We start from the raw sequence: 21,411 nt of genomic DNA, 5'->3' as shown, positions 1-21,411 counted from the left end.
ACTATGACTTGCCCCAAACTGCATGTGATTATCATAAAGTGGGCATGTCTGTAAAGGGGAGACTCGTGGGTACCCATAGAACCCATTTACATTCACATATCTTGAGGTCAAAGGTTAAGGGACCCCTTTGAAAATGGCCATGACAGTTTGCGTTATTTATCCTCCTTATCGACAAGCTAGTAAAACACAGTTGGTACCAATGGATTCTTTAGGTTTTGTAGTTTCATATGATACCAGTATCTTCACTCTAGCTTTAAAACTGAGCCCGCTACAACCTAAAAATTGAAAGTTGCATTAATGCATTAAAGAAATTAGTGGCGTTAAAACAAATTTGCGTTATTATCGCGTTAACTTTGACAGCCCTGTTTCCGGTATTCTCTCGCCTTTCAGTGTGAATGAATGACTGAATGAATGAAAGAGGGGAGAGAGGGTGGAAGTTGTGCAAGGTGATGAGAGGATGGATGCGGAGAGAGGGGAGAGAGAATGAGCAATGTCGTGATCAAGAGACGCTGGGACACAGGGAGGGAGATGAATGGGGCCGAGAGCAGGAAAATTGGACAGGAGGCGGGGAGTGAATGAAGATAGAGAATGGCTCGAGATATCAGGAGACAGAGATTGTGAGCTATGTGCAGGTAATAAACAAGGCAGAAATAGATAGATATCTCCAGAGAGGAAAAAGAAAAGTGTGTGATTGCGCGCATGGGGAAGAAGAAGAAGGGGTTGGGGTTGGGGGGTTGGAGGGTTTGTTCCTCCCGAAAGATCAGAAAAGAGCGGGAAAGAGAGAGAGAGAGAGAGAGAGAGAGAGAGAAGGCGGTAAAGCAAGCTGGAGAGAGTGTGGATAATGACACAAGCAGGAAAGATTTGGATGAACATGCTGTACTTAGACTAACTTGGCCAGCTGAGATGATGTGTATCCCTGCTAAGCTCTCCTTTAGGCAGGCTTAGATCTCATCAACTCACTCCAGGTTGGCACCGGCTTCAAATGCCGCTGCGGAGCCCTGGATTAACTATACAGCCGTCACTCAGACACTTAAACAGGGGTCTGGAGAGGCTTATCCTACACACCCCCACCGCACCGCACTACACACCCACCCACAACCGGCACATCCGTCCGTCTTCAAAGCTCCGCGCGGGACGACTTCATCGTAACGCTATATCTGCCTACGGTCATGTTAATTGTGCCATGATTTTAAAAGAGGTTAAATGAGCATGTCCCTCTCCTCCTCCCTCGCCCCGTTTACTTCCCCTCTATCTTATTCCAGGCCTGTATGAGTGTTTTCATTCTGGTGCTCTTCCAGATCTGCTCCTGCCAAATCACGCCTTCCCCCTTCTCCCCCCTTCTCCTCCCTCTCCCTCCCGCTCTCATATTTGGAGGCCCTTCAATCGATATGGGCTGTCTGTGATTGGGTTGCCTCGCGTGATTCATTTCTGTAACCTTGGTGATGGTTTGATGTGGAGGCTGCACCCATGTCCATATTATGACTCAGTGAGCGCGTGTGGAGAGGAGAGGCTGGTCAGGGGAGGTATCGATTGGTCCTTCACTCTCCCTGCCCTCTTTGCTCTCCCCTCCATCTCCCTCTCTTTCTTTATCCATCTTTTTTCCTGGCTCGCCCGTGCAGCCTTGATAGTTTGGCCATAATTTGAAATGACTTTTGTGTTCTCAAGAAATGATTATTTAACCCTAAATGTTCCCCTGGGTGTTAATGTTTATCTTTTTTCTCACTCTCTCTCCGCCTCTTCCTCCCCTCCTCTCCCACCTATCTCCTTCCCATTTTTCTCTCTCTCTCGTTCCAGAATTCAATCAGACACAATCTGTCCCTGCACAGTCGCTTCATCCGGGTGCAAAACGAGGGGACGGGGAAGAGTTCGTGGTGGATGCTGAACCCAGAAGGAGGGAAGATGGGGAAAGGACCCAGACGACGGGCGGCCACTATAGACAACGGCACCCGCTACCTGAAAACCAAGGGTCGCATTAGCCGAAAGAGAGCAGGCGCCACGGGCCTCGGACGGGGACAAGGTCAGGGAGCCGGACCCGCGATGCAAGGCTCCCCCGAGCACGGCAGTCCAGCGGGGAAAGGAGGTGTGGGCATGGGGGGTGAGGAGTACGACACCTGGACGGACCTCCATTCCCGCACCTCCTCCTCTGCCTCCACGCTGAGCGGCTGCCTGTCCCCGATCCTGGCTGAGGCGGAGGCTGACGAACCGGAGGAAGGCAGACTGTCCTGTTCGGCCTCCCCTCGACTGTACCCGAGCCCCACCAGCACCCGCTCCCCGGCCCTGGGCACCGGCGGCCACTGCCCGACCGTGGAGCTGCCCCAGCTGACTGACCTGACGGGGGCGATCAGTCTAGATGAGAGTGGCTACCCCCAGCCACAGCAAATCAAATGCAACGGTTACCCCTACGTGCCTGCGCCCAAGGCAGAGGGCTCCTACTGCGGGCCCATATACGGACAGCCTTCCCTGGGCATGCTCCGGCATCACACTCCCATGGAGACCATCCAGGAGAACAAGCCAGTCAGCTTCCAGCGCCCGATGAGGGCCTACTCAGAGAACAACGCCCTGCAGAGTCTGCTTACCGGCGGCCCTCCGTACTGCAGCAAAGACACGGTGCTGGGTCCGGGACGGGAAACACACACACTAATGACACAGGGGACCAATGGCGTTCACAGCCACAATCAGAACCGCAGCCACAATCACAACCACAATCACAGCCAAGAGCACGCTCACAATCCCAGTCTACACAACGGCCATGGCTCAGTCCACGACCAGAACACAACCCACCATCAGAACCACAATCAGGGTCACAAACACCAAGCCAGCCTCGACTACAGCCACAGCCACAAGCCCCACCCCGCCCACGACTACGGCGCGAGTCACGAGCACGGTAACAAAGTAAACGCCAGCCACGATCACAACCCTCGCTCCAGCAGCCAGAGTCACATGCACAACCCCCATAACCCTATGCACAGCGGGCCTCACCCCCAGGCCCTCTCCCCACGGGTTAGCACCGACATCCTGCAGCCCTACAGCCTCAAGACCTCCAACCACTACGGGCCCCGACCACACCTCCCGACATCGCCGTCCCTGCCGCCCAACCCCGCCGGCGTCATGGACGTTCCCCAGGACCCCTGCCGCCTGGCGTCCGCGCCTCACCCCCGTCACCAGCCTTACCCCGGAACTCACCACCTCGACTCCTGGCACGGCTACTACCACAACACCCACCAGCCGGGGAACGCTGGTTACCAACAGCACAACTCCCACAGTAGAATGGCCGCCAACCTGGAGATGGAGAACGCCGCTAATAGCCTGGACTGTGATGTAGACTCCATCCTGCTCAATGACTTTATGGACACGGAGGGCATGGAGTTCAACTTTGACGGCTCTCTGTCCCAGGGCATGGGCATGGGGATGGGCATGAGCTTGGGGGCGTTTGCTTGCCCTCCACCAGCACACAGCAACCAGAGCTGGGTGCCGGGGTGAACCCACGCTCAAGGGGGTTTGGATAGACACATGACCGGAAAGCTCACCCACTGGGCCAGGCTGCTGGTGGGCTGTACCCTTGGACTGACTGACTGTGATTCTGTTTCTCTGAGACTGTAGAACAAAATACGTATTGTCATTTTGTTTCCTGGGGACTCTGTACACCCCCACATCCTACATTTCCTCTCTTCCCCCCAAAACCCTGTTTATAAAGCCTTCTGTCTCCACATTGAACCTGCCCCCAATGAGCCCAGTCCTAAAGCCCCCCCCCACCTCCCTTGTTCATGCCCTTCACTTTGTTTTTTGTTTTTTATGGTCTCCACCCATTCTCGTCCTGCCTGTCCTAAGCTCTCAAGCACTTTACATCCATCCTTTCCATACAGATGCAGTAACACAAAGACCAGGCAAAGTCGCGTTGCGTGTTGGCTTAAGTTTAATGTATGCAATCCACTTTACAGTATTATCTCCTTCTACAAAGGAGGTGTTGTTTTTGACTTGAGAACGTGATCAAACAGCTGCATAAATATCTTTCAATGTGGAGGTGCTCTCAGATTTTGGGGGGGTTAAAAGGCACGGGGAGGCTTTGAGGTTTTAAGGATGAAGAGAAAAAAAAGAGTTTTTTAGCAGAAGAGGGAATAAAAGGATGGAGGGGATAGAAAGGAAGGGAACTCCAGGGTCAGTGTGACTTCTCTCCCTGATGGACCGTGGTGCTTCCTGTTTGGTTCGGTGCAAGAGGACAGTCATACATCAGGCAACCATCAGCACCACTCCAATGAAATGCAACGTCCCTTCTTTAATCTCCAAAGTAATGCCAGAGTGATGCATCGCTATTGCAAATCTAATGCGCCACTCTGTGTTTTTTCAACACCCCCCTCCTCTCTCTCTCTCTCTCCTCAACTCCGGACACACCGGCTTAATGTGTTTTGGCGAAAGTGATGATTAAAGTCACTCTGCACTAAATGGGGGAGGGATTGAATGGGGTGGTGTTGGAGAGGTGGGGGCATTGAGGGGAGATGATAGGAAAGGAGAAATGCAAATATTCCCTGTGTGCCTCTTCCTCTCCATTTTGTGGATTTATGTAGCTTTCCCCGTAATGAAATAAGCAACGATCAGAGCCCGCCGTACATCCCGAGGAGCTCTCTGATTGGCCTGCCTCGGCGTGGCTCCTTCACCGGCTGACCCCAGAACAGCTTACCGAGCAGCTGTGGTCAGGCCAGGATGTTGATGGAGCTGCCGTCGTCAGACCCCAGTCAACCTTGTCTAATTCACTAACACCCAGGTTCAAGCCCACTATGTGCTTTTTACTCCTGCGAATTGCACACTGATGAACAGCGTCAGCAGATTACTATTTGGTGCTATCTCCTCTTCCCAGGCTCCCTCCTATCACGCCGCCCCATCCCGAGGTTACTCGGAGGGTAAACAAGAGTAATTAACCGCCAAACAAGATGGATGATTTATGCAAGTGTGTGTATTCGCTCATCGGCACAAAGTCATAATTCTTCCTCCAACGCGCCGAGAACAAGGAGGACGATTTTTTGAGAGGTGACGCCTGGGCGACAAGGTAAAGCGGCTGGCAAGCGGCGTGCTTACTTATAGTGTCCTTCAAAAGCATCCCACTTTACAAGCGTTCCCCCGCCCCCCGTCCAGGCCATAGCTTTTACTTTGCTGTCGTCTTTTCTTGTGCTCGTTCTGTGATTGTGCAGTTGTCTGTCCTGTTTCAATACAGCATGGATAGAAAGCTTTTGTGTGCATTTTTATTTTCTTCACTCGCAGAGGGAAAACAGTGCAAAAGGGGGCACCCTTGTCCTGGCACCTGTCCCACTCAAGATAGAGGAAATAGGAACAAGAGAGAGAAGAAAGGTAGATACAGAGAGAGAGTGAACGGGAGGGAGGGAGCTACATGAGTAGGCAGGATCTGTGAGACTGAGAGAGATTTTCCAGCTCGCTAGCTTTCTGTAGAATTGGCTGTTTGAATCAGGCCAAATGTCAAGTGCTACTCAGCCAGCTCCAGCGAGCTTTGACCAGAAAGCCACTTCTCCCTCCTGATCAAGGACAATGACGGGTATTTCCATACACATTTCTTTTTACTTTCTTCTTCCCTTTTCATGAGTTAAGATGGCCCATTGTTGTAACCCAACTGTAATTTGTTCTCTGGCCCGTGTGCACTTGTGTGTCAAGCTTCTCGTGGGTGTGCGAGTGTGTGTGTGTGTGTGTGTGCGTGTGTGTAGCACAGTGATGTTCAAGAAATGATTAAGGGGAATATTGTTGAGAACTAACTTGCCCTGGTATTGTCCATGCCTGGATGAGTGCAGCATACATAATATATACAGTTTATATTTATTGGTTAGGGAGATGGGTCTATGGAGGACCGCTCACTGCTTTGTCTTCTTGACGACAAAGAGGCAGAACGCTATTTCAGTTGGACTACATTTCATTCTGTACATAATCTATATTGAGAAAATTGTATTATAATTTTTTTGCAAATATCAATTTCTTTTCTAAAATGATGTATCTGCTCATCTGGTGACCGTAAAAATAAAAAAACAAATAAGAACATGATGTTTTTCCTGTGTGTCTCTGTTATTTGAATATACAATCAAATGTTCACTGCTGTCAGGTGGAAACCTTGTATCTCCTGCAAATTAAGTCTTAAAGGGGACATATTATAAAAAAAGTGAGATTTTCATGTTTTTTTATTATAAAGCAGGCTTAAGTCTTATATAAATACTTTGAAAGTATCGAAATGCTCAATCCACAGGGAAAAACACACAGCCAGTATTCAGAAACACTGCATTTGAGCTGTCAGGATTTCTGTCCATTTGTGATGTCACAAATATACAATATTTAGACCCTTTACACAGATTTAAACGAAAACATTCTAAATGTGTCCCAGTTTATTACTGGTTTTAGTGTATGTGAATGTCATCAACTGACAGGAAGTACACATGGACCCAAACTGTTGCCTAGCAACGCAATCCTGTTGCAATTCCATCAAAATGCTCTAAAATGGAGCGTTTAAAACAGAGGGTAAATACAGGCATATTCAGGCCAACAGGATGAGGAAAATATAGTTTTTTTTTAACATTACAGCATATAAACATGTTCTAGTAGAAACACAAAATACAAGTATGAACCTGAAATTGAGTATAATATGGGACCTTTAAAGAGAACCTATTGTGCTTTTATGCTTTTTCCCTTTCCTTTAGTGTGTTATATAGTTTTTTGTGCATGTAAAAGGTCTGCAAAGTTACAAAGCCCAAAGTCCACACCAAAGGGAGTTACTCTCCACCACATTTATTTATTTATTTTTATTAACCTTTATTTAACCAGCAGTAAAAACTCATTGAGATTAAAAATCTCTTTTCCAAGAGTGTCCTGGCCAAGATAAGTAGCAGCACAGTTACACGGTTGCAGACATAAAACAAACATAACAATTTAAAACGAAGACAAAGAGCAAATTACAGATCATGACATATACACTGCTCCTGAGTGGCCTGAAACGCCTTGCTTAAAGTCCCACCTTTTCTTCTGTAACGTGGTGATGTCACCAAGTAACACATTTGCAAAATACCTATAGCCGCTCAACCAGAGCGTTTCAGGGAGATTGTGAAAAGAGGTGCTGCAGCACAGCCGGTATGAGAAAATAAAAGCGTGTTTTGAACATTAAAGCATGTAATCATGTCAGTAGAAACCCAAAATATGTATGCACCTGAAAATGAGCATAATAGGTCCTTTTTAAAGAACTATAAGAAAAACATTTCTAAATCAAACCCACATCAACAAGTCTATTTTACTGATGAAGCCCAAAATCACAAATCACAAAGTTGTCTCATGGTGGTTTAACAACTTACAACACTCTCTTTCATTAAGCAGGGAAAACCTGCATCCTAGACGTACAGACATGTAATACTAGTAGGTGTCATATATACAGATTAGAGAGAAATAGCAATAGTAAAACAATATGGAGGATTAGTATACAACATACAGTGGAAATCTGTTATAGTGATCCTGGTCAAATTAATCACTATAAGCGGATGATTATTATAACCACATTGTTTTTATTTTTTTTTTATTTTGTCATGCAGATTGACATTTGTTACATTATTACATGAATATAATTAAAGACACGTACAGCTTTTTTTGACTGTTTCAAAACAGCAGTTTCAAAAGTGGAAAATCTTCACCCTGGTCGGAGTTTTACAAAAGCTATTTTCAGTGACCTAAAACGCCTTCTGGGTGTAAAGACGAAACACATAGAAAAAGGGCTGCGTTTACAAAAATACCTATGTATATTATGGCCTCAGTGAGTACATTTTATAATTACAGATAGAAATGGCTGGCCAAAACTACAAAAATAAGAACATGAAAATCACCAGAAGTGAAGTTACGAGGTTTTCGCATTAGAAGTAGTCATAAGAGCTAATATGTTATACAGTTAACTTCAGATATAAATAAATATATGAGGAAATATATCACAAGATACATCATTAGCTGCATGTGTGGGGGTGTATGCGTCTGTCCGTGAGTGTACATGAAAGTGTGTGTGGCGAGTATTTCTATAGAGAATGTGTGTGTGTGGGTGTGTATATAAGGGAGCTCGTGGGGAGAGTGTATCATCTGGGTTTGTATGTATGTGGCTGCATGATCTTGTTTGTGTGTGAGTGTAGGAGATAATATGTGTGTGTGTGTGTGTGTGTGTTTTTCAGGGAATTCATGTGCCTGTGTGTGTTTGTACATGTACACATGTGTGTTTATCCGACTGTGTATGATGAAGAGTGTAACACACCGCTATATCACCCCATACTGTACCTCAGTTTTGGGACTGTCTGAGTGTGTGTTTGTGTGTGTTTTAGTGTGTGTGTGTGTGTGTGTGTGTGTGTGTGTGTGTGCGCCTCGTCTAGCGCCTGTGTGATAAGGCTCGTTAGCAACCCGATGCCATGCCACAGCTGTGTCTGTCCCAGCGGAGGCTTCCTCACTGAGGGACTGACTGCATCTGCACCGCCATACTGTGTGCCACACACACACACACAAATACACACACACACACACACACACACACACATGGCCGTGTCCTCATCGCCCCCTCACCTCTATGGCTCTGTGTGTGTGTGTGTGGCGTGAGCCTGCAAAGTAATACATGGTTAGTTAGCAGCAGCTCACCTGACAAGATGGCTGATCCCGGTACACCTGGGAAGATGGCGGCACCCAGCGCTACACACACACACACACACACACACACACGCACACACTGTCAGAAACCAATAACAGCTCTCCATCATCCCCAGCTCATGCCGTTGTATAAAATATGCCTCTCGGATGCTAGTTAGTTCATCTGGTAGAGAGAGGGGAAGGTTAGTGTGAGACAGAATGCATAATAAGGACGGGCTCCTGCTGCACTCCATGCAAATGTGAAGCCTGACGTGTCAGAGCCGTGATGGATCTGTTCTGACAGACACGGTGACAGCCCGGTGACAGCAACTTAAAAACCTACACCCCCCCCCCCCCCTCCCCCCCTCTTCCTCTCCCTCCTCGTATATATTTACAACCGAAGCATCTCAATGCACTTTTTCCTCCTCCCTAATCTCACATGTTCTTCTGCAGCTATAGTTCAGAGACGTCCCCGTATTTCACAGAGTATGGAATTTTGTGATCTGACAAAAGGTTGTAGGCTGATATGCGAGCTCTGTACTAGCGTACGGTATCTGCATAAACTGTGCGCTGCTGAATAATGTGTAGGGACTGTCAGTAAATATTAGTGAGAAAAACTCTCAAATCCACCAGATCCCAGGAAAACTGCTGCGACTACTAATCAATCCCTTCTGAGATCATGCAAATCACGCAATCCAATGGTGAAGTTTTGTGAATAATAATTAGAAAATCATTTTTGATGAACTGTTTTTTGAGTTGTCGTCTAACAAAAGAATCAGAAATTCTGTGTAAAAGGCTGTATTATTAATGAACTAACACTCAAATCCCATTTAGTTTCACCAATAAAGACCTGACACTGAATGACAGATAATGTTGTATTTGTGTCTTATTGTCTCCCTGTGAAACAGACCGATGCAACACATTCTCACTCTCAACTCGTCAAATAGCGCCGCTTGGTCGGTGCCTATTGGCATTGGAGAACGATGCACAGCGGTATCCCTCTTGCGTTTCTTTTTTTCAACGGATCTGGGATGGTGTGTCAATATACGCTCGTTACATGATGATGATTTGTGAAAATCATAAATTCGGAACTAATATAAAAAATATATTACGCCTAGCAAAGAGGAATCTTATACTTACAGTTAATTTGAAGCGCTATTGACTTTACAGAGCTGTCTGTCGACATATGTTATGAACATTGTTGTCACTACCGCATTGCATTGTGGGATATTTATACCGTCGTAGTGTCCAGTGTTAGCATACTGTAATATTTTATAAATAGTATGCAATTCGCGTACTATTGGGTTCATACTAAGGTTTCGGACATAAAAAAGCTCAGTTTTAGCGTACTAAATAGCATGTTATTACTTTCCTTTATTCCTTGTGTCTATAAATGACCTATTTATTTTGCTCTTCAGTTCATGCTTTTGCTTTTGACGTTGTTTCAAGATTCACTGTTCAAAAAATGTTTTATGCTGCTGTACCCTGCCTTGTCAAATTTTAATAAATGAAACTGAAACTAATCTTTACTAAAAAAAAAAAGTAAAACTAGAATGGCACTCGGAGAGTGCAGACCTCCGCCAATGTGCCTGACTTTAAAAACAGATCACAGCTTACAGCTGGCGGAACCGCGAGGTGGTCGGCTTATTATTATTAACACGGTGTGTTTCCGTGTAACGTAACGGTGGATGCCTCTCTCATTCAGCAGCCTTGTTATGTCTGTATAACGTTACACTACGTTGTCTGTCATCCCGTCATCTACCGCTTTTTTCTTTCCCACTGCGGACGGCCAGCAGCTCCCGCTGCACCTCGGAGTCTCGCTACACATCCACACACGTATCTCTCTGTTCTCAGAAGGAAGGAGGCGGGGTCATGCGTCATATACGTGTCATCAGTTACACTGTGCATGTGTTATACCTGCTCAGGCTGATTCCTGAATCCGGATAATGATTCGGATCGCCACCAAAATCTAATGGATTGTTCATTGTGCCACACTCCACCCCTCCAAAAAATTTCATTTAAATCCATCTCAAACATTTGGAGTAATCCTGCTAACAGACAGACAGACAAACCTTTGTTTAATGTTAAATTGTAGTGTCTTTTTAGGGGGAAATTATAATTTTTTCCCTGAAAGCACAAAAAAGTAAGACACCATGTTTTAGCCATCAGTATTGTGTACAGATCTGTATGAATCCAATAAGCTCCACCAATAGGACAGAACTACTCACTTCTTATAGACTTTATTACTGTGGGTTTATGGTATTAATTGAAGGGAGTCACACTCTCGATGCAATTGCATATATTAATACAAATTCAGAGACATCACTTGCAAGTTTATGTTAATGGCACAGTAATGGGTAACCTTGTTAGGTTGTTAAGATTTAAGTGATATACTGTAACTAATCTTAGTGACCGCCCACGCAGATGTTTCACCAGTCACATTACAGTACCGGATGTTACAGGATGTCAATACCAAAAACTTAATGCCCACTACAGAAAAATAAATTAGACAGAGATTTCTGATACATGAAAATAAAAGGAAGAGGTGAAGAAAACAACAAGTCTGAGTCTATAACCAGCAGGCTCCTGCCATCGCCGTTCCAAACAAGGTAGGCTGGCAGCGAATCATAAACCATTTCCAAAGGGTATTTGTGGTTAGTGTTAGCGGATGTTTACTGTAGGTCAATTTCACTGAGAGTTCATCAAGCAGAGGTGTTGTTGCTATGGTTACTTTTACAGTTTAATATACCTGGTGCATTAATTTATAATGGTGGTAAAACTGTGCTCCGGGGGCTTTGTTTAATGTGTGCGGTTATGTAATCTTAATGGACACCTGCCAGCTAATCAGAAATGTCTTTCATGGCCGTGGCTGGTTGCCTAAAGACAACAATATTTGTCTCAACTATAAAGCACGCAAACTTAAAAAAAAAAGCAAGCATTTTTTCCACAGTGACAATTTTCTTTCTGTACTTTCTATTTAATTTCTCATCCACAGAGAGGATGTAAAGTGCACCACTGGTGGTCATGCTGCACAGTTATGTGTCGTGATCCGGTTTCAGTGGCCTCCTGACCCCATGCAGCTCCCAGAGAGACACTGGGACGGTGCTGATGGGACTTCCTGCTGGCGGCTGCGTCGCAGTGTGCTCACTGCTGCGGTTTATTACAGCAGAGCCTCCCCAGGGATTCAGCTGATGGCGAACATCAAAGCTGCGCCTGGGTATATCAGAACAGCGAGAATGTGGGTGGAGGTCATCTCCAATGAATTCTGCCTCATATATGGGACAAACGCCTTCAGCACGTTGCACGAATGCTCATTATCAATTCATGGAGCATTGAACACTCCCGGTTTCTCTTCAAAAACATTTTTCACGTCTTTAAAAGGGAGTTTTTTTTCTTCTTTTTTTTGAGCGTGAATTTCGACAATTCAAACTTCCGCTCAATGACAAGCTACGAGTCCCACGCTGGAAAAAGGTCCCATGTGTTTGAAGCATCTAGGCCGCTCCATCTTTTTGATCAGCAGCTCGGCTGTGAATTCTGCAGATCAGAAAGTGGATCAGAGGCTCCCCGGGGACCGCCATTTACGCCTGCCACCAGCGGAGGATAGAGAACGTAATTAAGAGTTTGTTAAGATGCCCAAATTCCTTCTCATTTCCACCCGCCTCCCTCCATCCGCCTCCCATCCCATCCCTCCTCCTCCTCCTCCTGCTCCCAGTAGCTCTGATCTCGCCACAGATTAAACCTCTCATTCCCCGAGAAGACGGGAGCCATGGAGGGGAGCTGCATCTCCAGCCACACAGGCTGATTATCTTAAAGAGTAATTAGCGAGTGTGACAATCTCAGAGACAGAGCGCTGTGTCGACATGATGGAGATGGATTATTCTGACTGGGGTGTACACAGGCCCCTCTGAAAGGCACAAGAAAGAGGAGTGCATGTGTTGCATGTGCGTTAATTATCAGTGTCACTCACTCTTTATGTGTCTTTATGTGCTCGTTAGTAATTACTGTTCATGTATGTGTATGTATCAGTGGCAGTCAGTCAGTCAGCGAGCAACTTCAAACCACCGCAAGGCAACAATTATCCCCCTCAATAATACCCAGCTCAGGCTTAGTACATACTGTGTGAGATTTGACACTGAATGCTAATTGATCTGGAAGTTGATTGTTACTTTTGTGGGGGGAGGGTGAAGACTTGGAAACAGATTTTTCATGCATAGAAATGTGTCTGGGTCGGACAGTATCAGAATATATTTCATATTTTATTAATGTTATTGGTGTTATCCACAGGAAGACAAAAGAAATTTGCATAACATACATGTAGGCAAAGAGGGCTTAAAAATGCCTGGTATCAGCGTAGGGATATCATTTTATTTATTGCGTTGTTCCTCATCATCATTCCTCCCTACACTCAACCTGCTCTCAATATTAAAAATAATAGTTAAAGTAAGTCATTTTAAATCTGTAGAGACTAATTGAAAGAAGGGCTTAAAGAGCTATTAAAAATGAATTAGCTTTAATGTGAGCATGAGGAAAAGTTGAAGCGATATATGAGGCGTCTTTGGTAATTAGACCCCGTCGTGACATCATTATTTTACAGGGGGTAGTTGCGCCATGATCCGTATAGAAATATGATAGAGATTGAAGGACAAACCTAGCTGAAGATCTGGGTGGTTGTAATCAGGATCCGGAAACTGCATTTTCAATTCTCAATCGAGGAAAACATATTTTTTTTCTGGTTAGGGGACTCTCCATTGTTCCGACAACTCATTATTCCGAAACCCCAATAGTTTAAAAAATGTCCTATTGGACCAAAAGCCCATTTGTCCGACAGCCGTAATCCCAAAAACAAACGGCCATATTTCCGAAAGCCCATTGCTCCGAAAATACCCGCCCAATCGCACCAAATGGCATATGAATGACACGGTACGTCATTTCATGCGCAATAATAATAATAATTGTTGCTTTTGCCATGTCATGTTTACGCCATGTAGTCTGTATTGACTGCAATGCAAACGCATCCACGTAAATATGCTATGCACATTTTGTGGTTGACGGGATGGTGGGTTGGATGGGTCCAACAAATACAGGACTTCCAACCAAGAGAACCAGGTGTTTGTGTCCCAAAGTGTTGTTGAGTTATTGTGAAGTTAGTCGGTGAAAGTTAGTGATGTTTCTGTACTTATTTGATGTTTTTTACATATGTGTTTTACTTAGTTTACGTAGTTATTTAGAGCCCAACCGTGACGTTTTTCTTAAACCTACCTAAGTGGTTTTGTTGCCTGAACATAACCACGACCATTTCACGGTAACAACGTGACGATAAATGACATGCAAAAGCCTAAAATGTATCATGACAAATGTAAATGTAAACATTGTGTTATTCATATACTGTACCTTCCATGGGATCGGGTTGTGAATTGTGTAGAGGTTGGTGGTTTACGTGATTCAGACGCTGAAATGACGGCTGACAGCGGCTGAAAAAAGGAACCGATTTTAACAGCAACCAGATAATTGACTGTCGAAGGTCGTGGCAAAACCTGGAAAATTTATAGTATAAGTTTATAAATTACTTTCTTAAAGAAGCTCTCCTTGAGTCTGTGATAGCGACTGAAAATTGCCTCACAGATCACTGCTGATATTTTAAATTTCAACATGTATTCAATCAGTCTGTCTCTGAACAAGTCTTTTCATTTCTTTCTTTCTTTCTTTTCATTAATTTGTTTTATTAATTCACTGAATTAATTCACAAAGCCACGGGAGTGCTAATCAACTTGTGTCCTAGTTCTTGTCTAATAATGAAATTTATTAGGCTTGTCTTTATTTAGATATTATTGGCAGTAGTCCGCTGGGGAAAAAAATCCATTTGTCCAGTTATTACCTTCTGGCCTGCCTGCTGTCTGCAGCTGCTCATTGGTATGCAGTCTTTGTGATAATTGTCATAATCATCATGCAGCACCTTTACTTTACCGGTAGAGATTGTCTCTATGGAAAAAAAGTAAAGCAGGTATGCTGACATATTGGAAAAACTTTATATTTCTACTCCAATACATTTCAGAAAGGAATATTACGTCATAATCTGCCCGACTTCATGTGTTTCCTTGCTTCATTCATGTTTAGTTCTTCCTTTTTTATTTTGTTACTCACCTCTCCTCTCCTCTCAAATCACTTCACTTCCTGCCTTTGTGTGTTTTCCCGCCAGTTTTGATTGTCTGCTCCGCCCTGATTGGTTTCACCTGTCCCTCGTTAGTCCTGCAGTCACCTCCTGCTCACCTGCTTGCACTTCCCCTGACCACGACCAGTCTAGTTCCTTTGTTTCTTGCCAGTTCATCTTTTCACCCAGTGTCCAGTGTTCCCGCCCCTCTTTCTGAGTCTTGTTTTATTTATTTATGGTTTATTTCATAGGGACAGATACAATATACATAGACAAACTGAAAACATACGATACAAGTAGATGCTAGTCACCGGGGCAACAGCTCCAGCAGGGGACCCCACACTTTAACCAGATCTGACTGGGGGATCCCGAGGCGTTCCCAGGCCAGTGTGGAGATATAATCTCTCCACCTAGACCTGGGTCTTCCCCCGTGGCCTCGTCCCAGCTGGTCGTGCCTGGAACACCTCCCTAGGGAGGCGCCCAGGAGGACATCCTTACTAGATGCCCGAACCCCTCAGCTGGCTCCTTTCAACGCAAAGGAGTAGCTTCTCTACTCCGAGTCCCTCACGAATGACTGAGCTTCTCACCCTATCTCTAAGGGAGACGCCAGCCACCCTCCTGAGAAAAAAAACATTTCGGAAAACTAGGAGATTGGAACAGAATTCTTTTTTTCTCCCTGCCTTTTGTGTTCCTGTTTTTTGTTACCTGTCTTTGGATTAACCTGTTACCTTCCTGCCCGACCTCCACTTCCATTTGGACTTTATTTCGACAATAAATAATGAATCTCTTTTCCACCACATTTATTATTTATTGACATTTATAGTTAGTTACAAAGCATATCAGCATCACCTACACACTTCCACATCACAACTCGGCACACACCACCACTTTGTCTCACCCCATGGCGTCACGTTTTTGGCATCAAAACCACTAGAGTTAGGTTTAAGACAGAACTACATGGTTGGGCTTAAAACTACTATGTTTGTACGGTGAAAATGAAACTGAACATTGTGAAACACGGGACACGAACCAACAGATGATTTTAACATGAAAGTTAAACTTAACGCGCAAGGGACACGAACAGCGGTCTCCTAGATGAAAGCCTTGTGTTTGTTGGACCCATCCACCACTATTCCCGCTCCCGCCCTGTGTGTCTTTTTGTTCTTCAAACTACGTCACCACACTCCCGGCACACTTTCTCGGAGTGTTTATTGACGGATATTATCAGATGGGTTTACAATTGTTGTTAATTGAACGCCCGGTGCATTTTATTCCGGCGTAATAGGGTGCCGTGTGCGGCGGAACAAAGTCTTGGTATTTGACGCCCTGGGAATGAGAGCATGCTGGCATCACTGTTATAGATCAAAATGCCCATAAAAATGTTCAAATGTTTTCAAAAGTTGCCTCAGCTCAATCATCTATAATAAAAAAAGCTACTTACACTTACACAGCAATAACTATAATCCAATAATATCATGTATAATAAAATAAACCTCTGAAAAAGACCATTCTGAGTAGTGAGTATGTGGCAATGCTTTTGGAACATATCATTCTCATTTCCAGGTTCATACTTGTATTTTGGGTTTCTACTAGAACATGTTTACATGCTTTAATGTTCAAAAAACATGTTATTTTTCTCATCCTGTCTGTCTGAACATACCTGTATTCATCCTCTGTCTGAAACGCTCCGTTTTAGCGCCTGTCTCTTTAAGACTCCCTCCTGAAAAAGGCCAGTCTGCTCTGATTGGTTGGTGAGAAAAATATGGTGCACCTTTGCAAAGGTAGTTCTCAAGCTCTGGGCGATATATATTCTAATGAACCTGCATGTGACATAAGAAGGGGAGCCAAATCTGAATGGCTTGTTGAATCACATGTTTTCTGATCTAGACAGCCCACAAAAAACTGACTGGGTTGTCTTATTCCACAGTTTGTGGGTTCGTAGGCACTCCAGATGCCCAAATGTATGAGAACAAGCACTGAAAAAGTGTGATATGATGATATGTCCCCTTTAAGTAAATAATCCTGCCACCGCTGCTATGGATACTGCATTTATAAAGCATTCAACCAAACCTTTAATTGAACAATCAAAAGTGCATGTATAAAAATATTGAACCCATAAAAATGTCGACACATTACTGTATGTTGAACCAATCTGAAAACCACATCTCCACCGTCCTGTTGCCTGTTGTCTTTATTGCTTTATTGTAACTGCTGGTGTGAAACTGCATGCTGGTTGATTGCATGCATATCATTTCTTGGTCTGTAACACACACCAAACCCTTGCGCTCCGACTTCTAGCCGTTCCTCTGCTGCCCCTGGGACTTTTTCTTGTTGACTCCATGTTGAGATGCCAAAACAAGCAGGAGAGAAAACAGATCAATGAAAACACCATATCAGATGATGGAAAAAGCTGCGAGAGAGGAGTGTTAGCGGAGAGGAGAGAAGATCAAACCGGGCAAACAAGAGTGACATCATCACCTCTCGCGCACTACACATCACAGCTCAGATGTTGATGGTGGTTTCGCTCATGATCCAACTTTAAAGTGATTATAAACCTCAGATCTTTGTGATCCGAGTATATATACGAGTGCAAATCCATTTTATCTCCTACATAGAATGTCTTCTTAAAGCTCTGCTCTCTTTTTACTAACTGATTTAATGGTGGTGACACCTGTGGTTACAGGTAATGGCGATGCATTTTAAAAAGACAGGTCCCAGAGTCCTGTTCAAAATGATGTTTGTCGAAATCTGGGAGCAGCGAATACAACCGGAGGAAATTGTGCTGAGAGGAATTACTGCATCATAATAAAGACGACTAAAGAAGTGTAATGGAAGCTATTTTTGTTTATTTGTTTCTCTACCTCACACACACAATATCTATATTTCAGGCATTTATGCCCTCCAAATTAGGGGAGATTGATGCCACCTGGTTAAAGTAGCACTGATTCCAGAGATCCTCCCTGATTGGCCACAGACAGTAGGTGACCGGGTATAAAAGGTCTTGGAAGACAACAAACTGGTTGGTCTGTTCGTCACTCTCCATGGAAATGGAGGGAGGCCAGGGTTTTGTGTATCGGAAGTATTTTTTTCCCATTAATTTTCTGCAGTGAATCTTAAAGTGGCAGTAGGCAGAATATTTTTGGCATCATTGGGCAAAAATTCTATGATAACCTTTCAGCATATTGTAATTCAAGTGTTCTGAGAGACAACTAGACTTCTGCACCTCCTCATAGCTCTGTTTTCAGGCTTTAGAAAATCTAACCCGTGACGGGAGACTTTGACCAATCACAGGTCATTTCATTGAGAGAGCGTTCCTATTGGCTGTGCTCCGGTCAACTTGGCGTTCCTTCACCAGATTTCACAATGGCGGCGGCGTCACAAACTTTCTCATTTAACAGCTAAACCGTGCACGACAAGATGATTCTGAAAACATTTGAGGAGAGAAATAGGCATTAACGTAACAGAATATTGATTCATATTTGATCAGCGCTGCCCATAGTTTGACCGTTTGGTTGGAGTTCACGAGTGATTGACAGCCGGCTCTCATAGACAGCAGATGGACAGCAGACCTCAGATCAGCTCTTATTGCTTGTTTTCCTCCGGTCTGTGGAATCTTGCAGATGCCGTTAGGAGCACCAGAGGACACAGAGGCATATGATTTTTTTCAGATTACCTGTTACTTAGTTTTTCTGGAAAACGCCTACATGCTGGGTCATTGTTCCCACTCACACCAGCAACCATCCTCAAGTACAACAAGCAGATGATATAAATTGATTGTATACAAAGTAAAGCTCCATGAACCCACATAGTTTCTGTCCAAACCCAACCTGAGCCTGAACCGTGGCAGCAGTTTTTTGTGAATTTTGTCAATATTAAAAAAGGTTTATTACATGCTTCAGTCAACAAAGTCTTCTCAGTGCAGTAACAGACATTTGTGACACAATCTCCGACTTGCACCTTCTCCTTTATTACCCACCTTGTTAATACAGGTGCTTCCCTTCGTGTGCGCCGTGGCAATGCAGGAGAACAAACTTTTTTGATTGCAATGAAAATATTGTTGTTGAAAGGCTAAATGCCAACAAACATGGATCGACGCAGAATATTTTCTTCGAAAATTAACTTTGGTTGTCTTTCATAATTACAATTAACTTACACGGACAACTCCCAGACCGGACAACACCGTGGTAGCGACCTGTCAATCACAAGGTAGCCCCGCCCTAAAGCATCCCCTGCTTTATGGTCTATTTGACTCTAAATGGGAACATAATTTACTAAATGAACATCATGCTGTATTGAAGAAGATGTGAACTAGTGATTGAGACCATAAACTTGTGTTTACAATGTTTACTGAGGTAAAACATCAAATGAGAAGGTGGCTCATTTTCTCATAGACTTCTATACAATCAGACTTCTTTTTGCAACCAGAGGAGTCGCCCCCTGCTGTATAATAGAAAGAATGCAAGTTTAAGGCACTTCAGCATTGGCTTCACTTGCCGCCTGGTGTCAACCTCCTAGCGTCGCTAGAGGAAAAGTCAGGGGGTCACCAAAGCTGGTAGGATACATCATCTGTGGAACATGAATGTCTGTACAAAATGTATTGGCAGCCAATCGTTGTTGAAATGTTTCCGTATGGACCAAAGATTTATCGTACATAGAACCATTGTGTAGCTAAAAATAGTGAATGATTTTATGTTTTGAGCATTTAATAAAGGAACAAGAGCAGATGACAAACACAACTATGGGTTCTGCCATTTTTAAACACATCACTGTGTGAAGTCATGAATACAACAACAGAGGGACATTCACATGAAACTGTGACCATGAGCTCATTAATGGCACCAGTACAAACATTAGACATGACTGAAGACGTACACGAACAAGAATGCATATTGAGAAAGACCTCGGAGAACTCATCGGGGCCTCCTTGGCATACGCCTGGAAACCACTGGAGTACTTAGTGTACTGGTTGGACTGGGGAGAAGGGGGAATTAAGGGGTGCATGTGAGGAGAGACCACTCCTGCTGCATTCAGCAGATGTTATCTGGCACCACCTGCTTCTCCAGGGAGCCGAGGCCCTACAGAGAAAGGGACGCCAGCCCCCAGGCATAACCCCCGGGCGATGTATGTCAGCCATATGCCGCTCGGCCTGCTGCGGGGACCAGAGCGGCGGGGGAAAGAATGACTCCAGTGTTGGGGTTGGGACAGAGAGACACTGTCATGTGTACTCTGGCTGAGAGCTCGGCTGACGCCAGGCTGGGTCAAACCCCGGCCATGCAGGACGAACGGTTCAGGCTTTTGCTCCCCCTTCAGCACTGGGGGCTGACCGTTTTGATGTCAAACATCTCGCCGTTTGATAAAAGTAGAGCCACGGGACACAGAGCTGAAGACGTTACTGCTGGGGAACGACGAGGAGGAGTGACACGTCAGGAAATTAATTAACGTGGGGAAAGGAGTGAAGCACCTGCCTCTGGGCGCGCAGAACAGAGCAGCCGTCTGAATCAATGAAGCTGCTCTCTTTGACCAGCCGGCCAACCCGCGGCGGTTAGCAGCATATGAAAGTGTAATGAGATGTCTATCGCCTGGCTCAACATCACTCCCTCTGTTTAAAGCTAGCCGGAGCTGGATGGCAACACTGTGATATGATAGCGCCGGCTGACACCTCGGGAATTGCAGAGAATTGCCCCCCCTTACAAAAAAAAAGAAGAGAGCTGAGTCTGGAGGCGGACAGTGTTTTAGGGGGAGATGATTCCTCTGATAGATGCAATATACCTGCCATCCAATCTAACACTCCTCCTGCCTCTCAGGCTCACTTTCATACTGCAGGTTTCCTCACACATCCACTTTTAATCGTTGCGGGATGGAGAAGAATCAGCGTTCATTACAGCATTTCCGTGATATGTTTCGAGTTATGTCTCATGCAAACCTCAGTTTACTTAACACACACACACACAGTGTCACACACACTGTGAATTATGAGCCTGAAAAGAACCCTGTGATTCTCCTTTTTTTTTTTTTAGTTTGTCTTCATCGTTGGTGCTAAGTGCCTGTTGAGGAGTTTTTTCACTGTATTTCCCAGAGATCATCTGTCAGTCAGTATGAGCTTTGCTGTTGAGGAAGTGTTGGAGGCTCTCTTTTCTGTTGTGTTTCTGTTCATGCTACTCACTTCTACTTATTCTAAAGAAAAGGGAAAAATAAAATGCACCAATATGTCATGTTAAAGAGGCCGCTTGTAGCGAAAAGCTCTTATAGACCTACTGTACATTACTCAGCTCCAAACAGCAGACACAGTTAGAGACTAGCTTCTGAATATAGTGGAGTATTTAACAGCTAAAGAGACAGATGTATTTTTTCACAGGAGTTGGTGGTGACCAGGCGGCAACCTCCGGTTCTTCCTAATAGCCAGCAGGGGGCGACTCCTCTGGTTGCATAAAGAAGTCTGATTGTATAGAAGTCTATGAGAAAATGGGCCTACTTCTCACTTGATTTATTACCTCAGTAAACATTGTAAACATGAGTTTATGGTCTCAGTCACTAGTTTCAAGTCTTCTTCAATACAGCATGATGTTCATTTAGTAAATTATGGTCCCATTTAGAGTCAAATAGACCATAAAGCAGGGGATGCTTTAGGGTGTGGC

The 21,411-nt window shown here is 44.6% G+C and overlaps 2 protein-coding genes and 1 long non-coding RNA gene across 5 annotated transcripts in view; 1 reads left to right on the top strand and 2 right to left on the bottom strand.

Annotated features, from left to right (window-relative positions):
- Nucleotides 1-6,039, top strand: part of foxo6b (forkhead box O6 b) — a 50,558-nt gene extending 44,519 nt beyond the window's left edge. The window contains exon 2 of the mRNA XM_074613235.1: nucleotides 1,795-6,039. Coding sequence (XP_074469336.1) covers nucleotides 1,795-3,480 — 1,686 coding nt within the window. The 3' untranslated portion in view covers nucleotides 3,481-6,039. The remainder of the gene's footprint in view (nucleotides 1-1,794) is intronic.
- The window catches only part of rpl15 (ribosomal protein L15), a 332,935-nt gene that overhangs the window by 280,342 nt on the left and 31,182 nt on the right, over nucleotides 1-21,411 (bottom strand). The gene's annotated exons all lie outside the window — the stretch shown is intronic.
- On the bottom strand, nucleotides 7,315-14,905 carry LOC141754282 (uncharacterized). Of its 3 annotated transcripts, none has more exons than XR_012590584.1 (5): nucleotides 14,770-14,905; nucleotides 14,504-14,607; nucleotides 14,020-14,099; nucleotides 8,641-8,691; nucleotides 7,315-7,712 (listed from the first exon to the last, which is right to left on the bottom strand). It is a non-coding gene; the product is annotated as an uncharacterized LOC141754282 (long non-coding RNA). The 3 variants fall into 3 exon arrangements; XR_012590583.1 differs by having other exon boundaries at nucleotides 14,694-14,778; XR_012590585.1 differs by having other exon boundaries at nucleotides 7,315-7,709; nucleotides 14,694-14,778.

This window comes from Sebastes fasciatus, chromosome 17 (genome assembly GCF_043250625.1).
Source record: "Sebastes fasciatus isolate fSebFas1 chromosome 17, fSebFas1.pri, whole genome shotgun sequence".
NCBI lineage: Eukaryota > Metazoa > Chordata > Actinopteri > Perciformes > Sebastidae > Sebastes > Sebastes fasciatus.
This window is presented reverse-complemented; position numbering and strand designations above follow the sequence as displayed.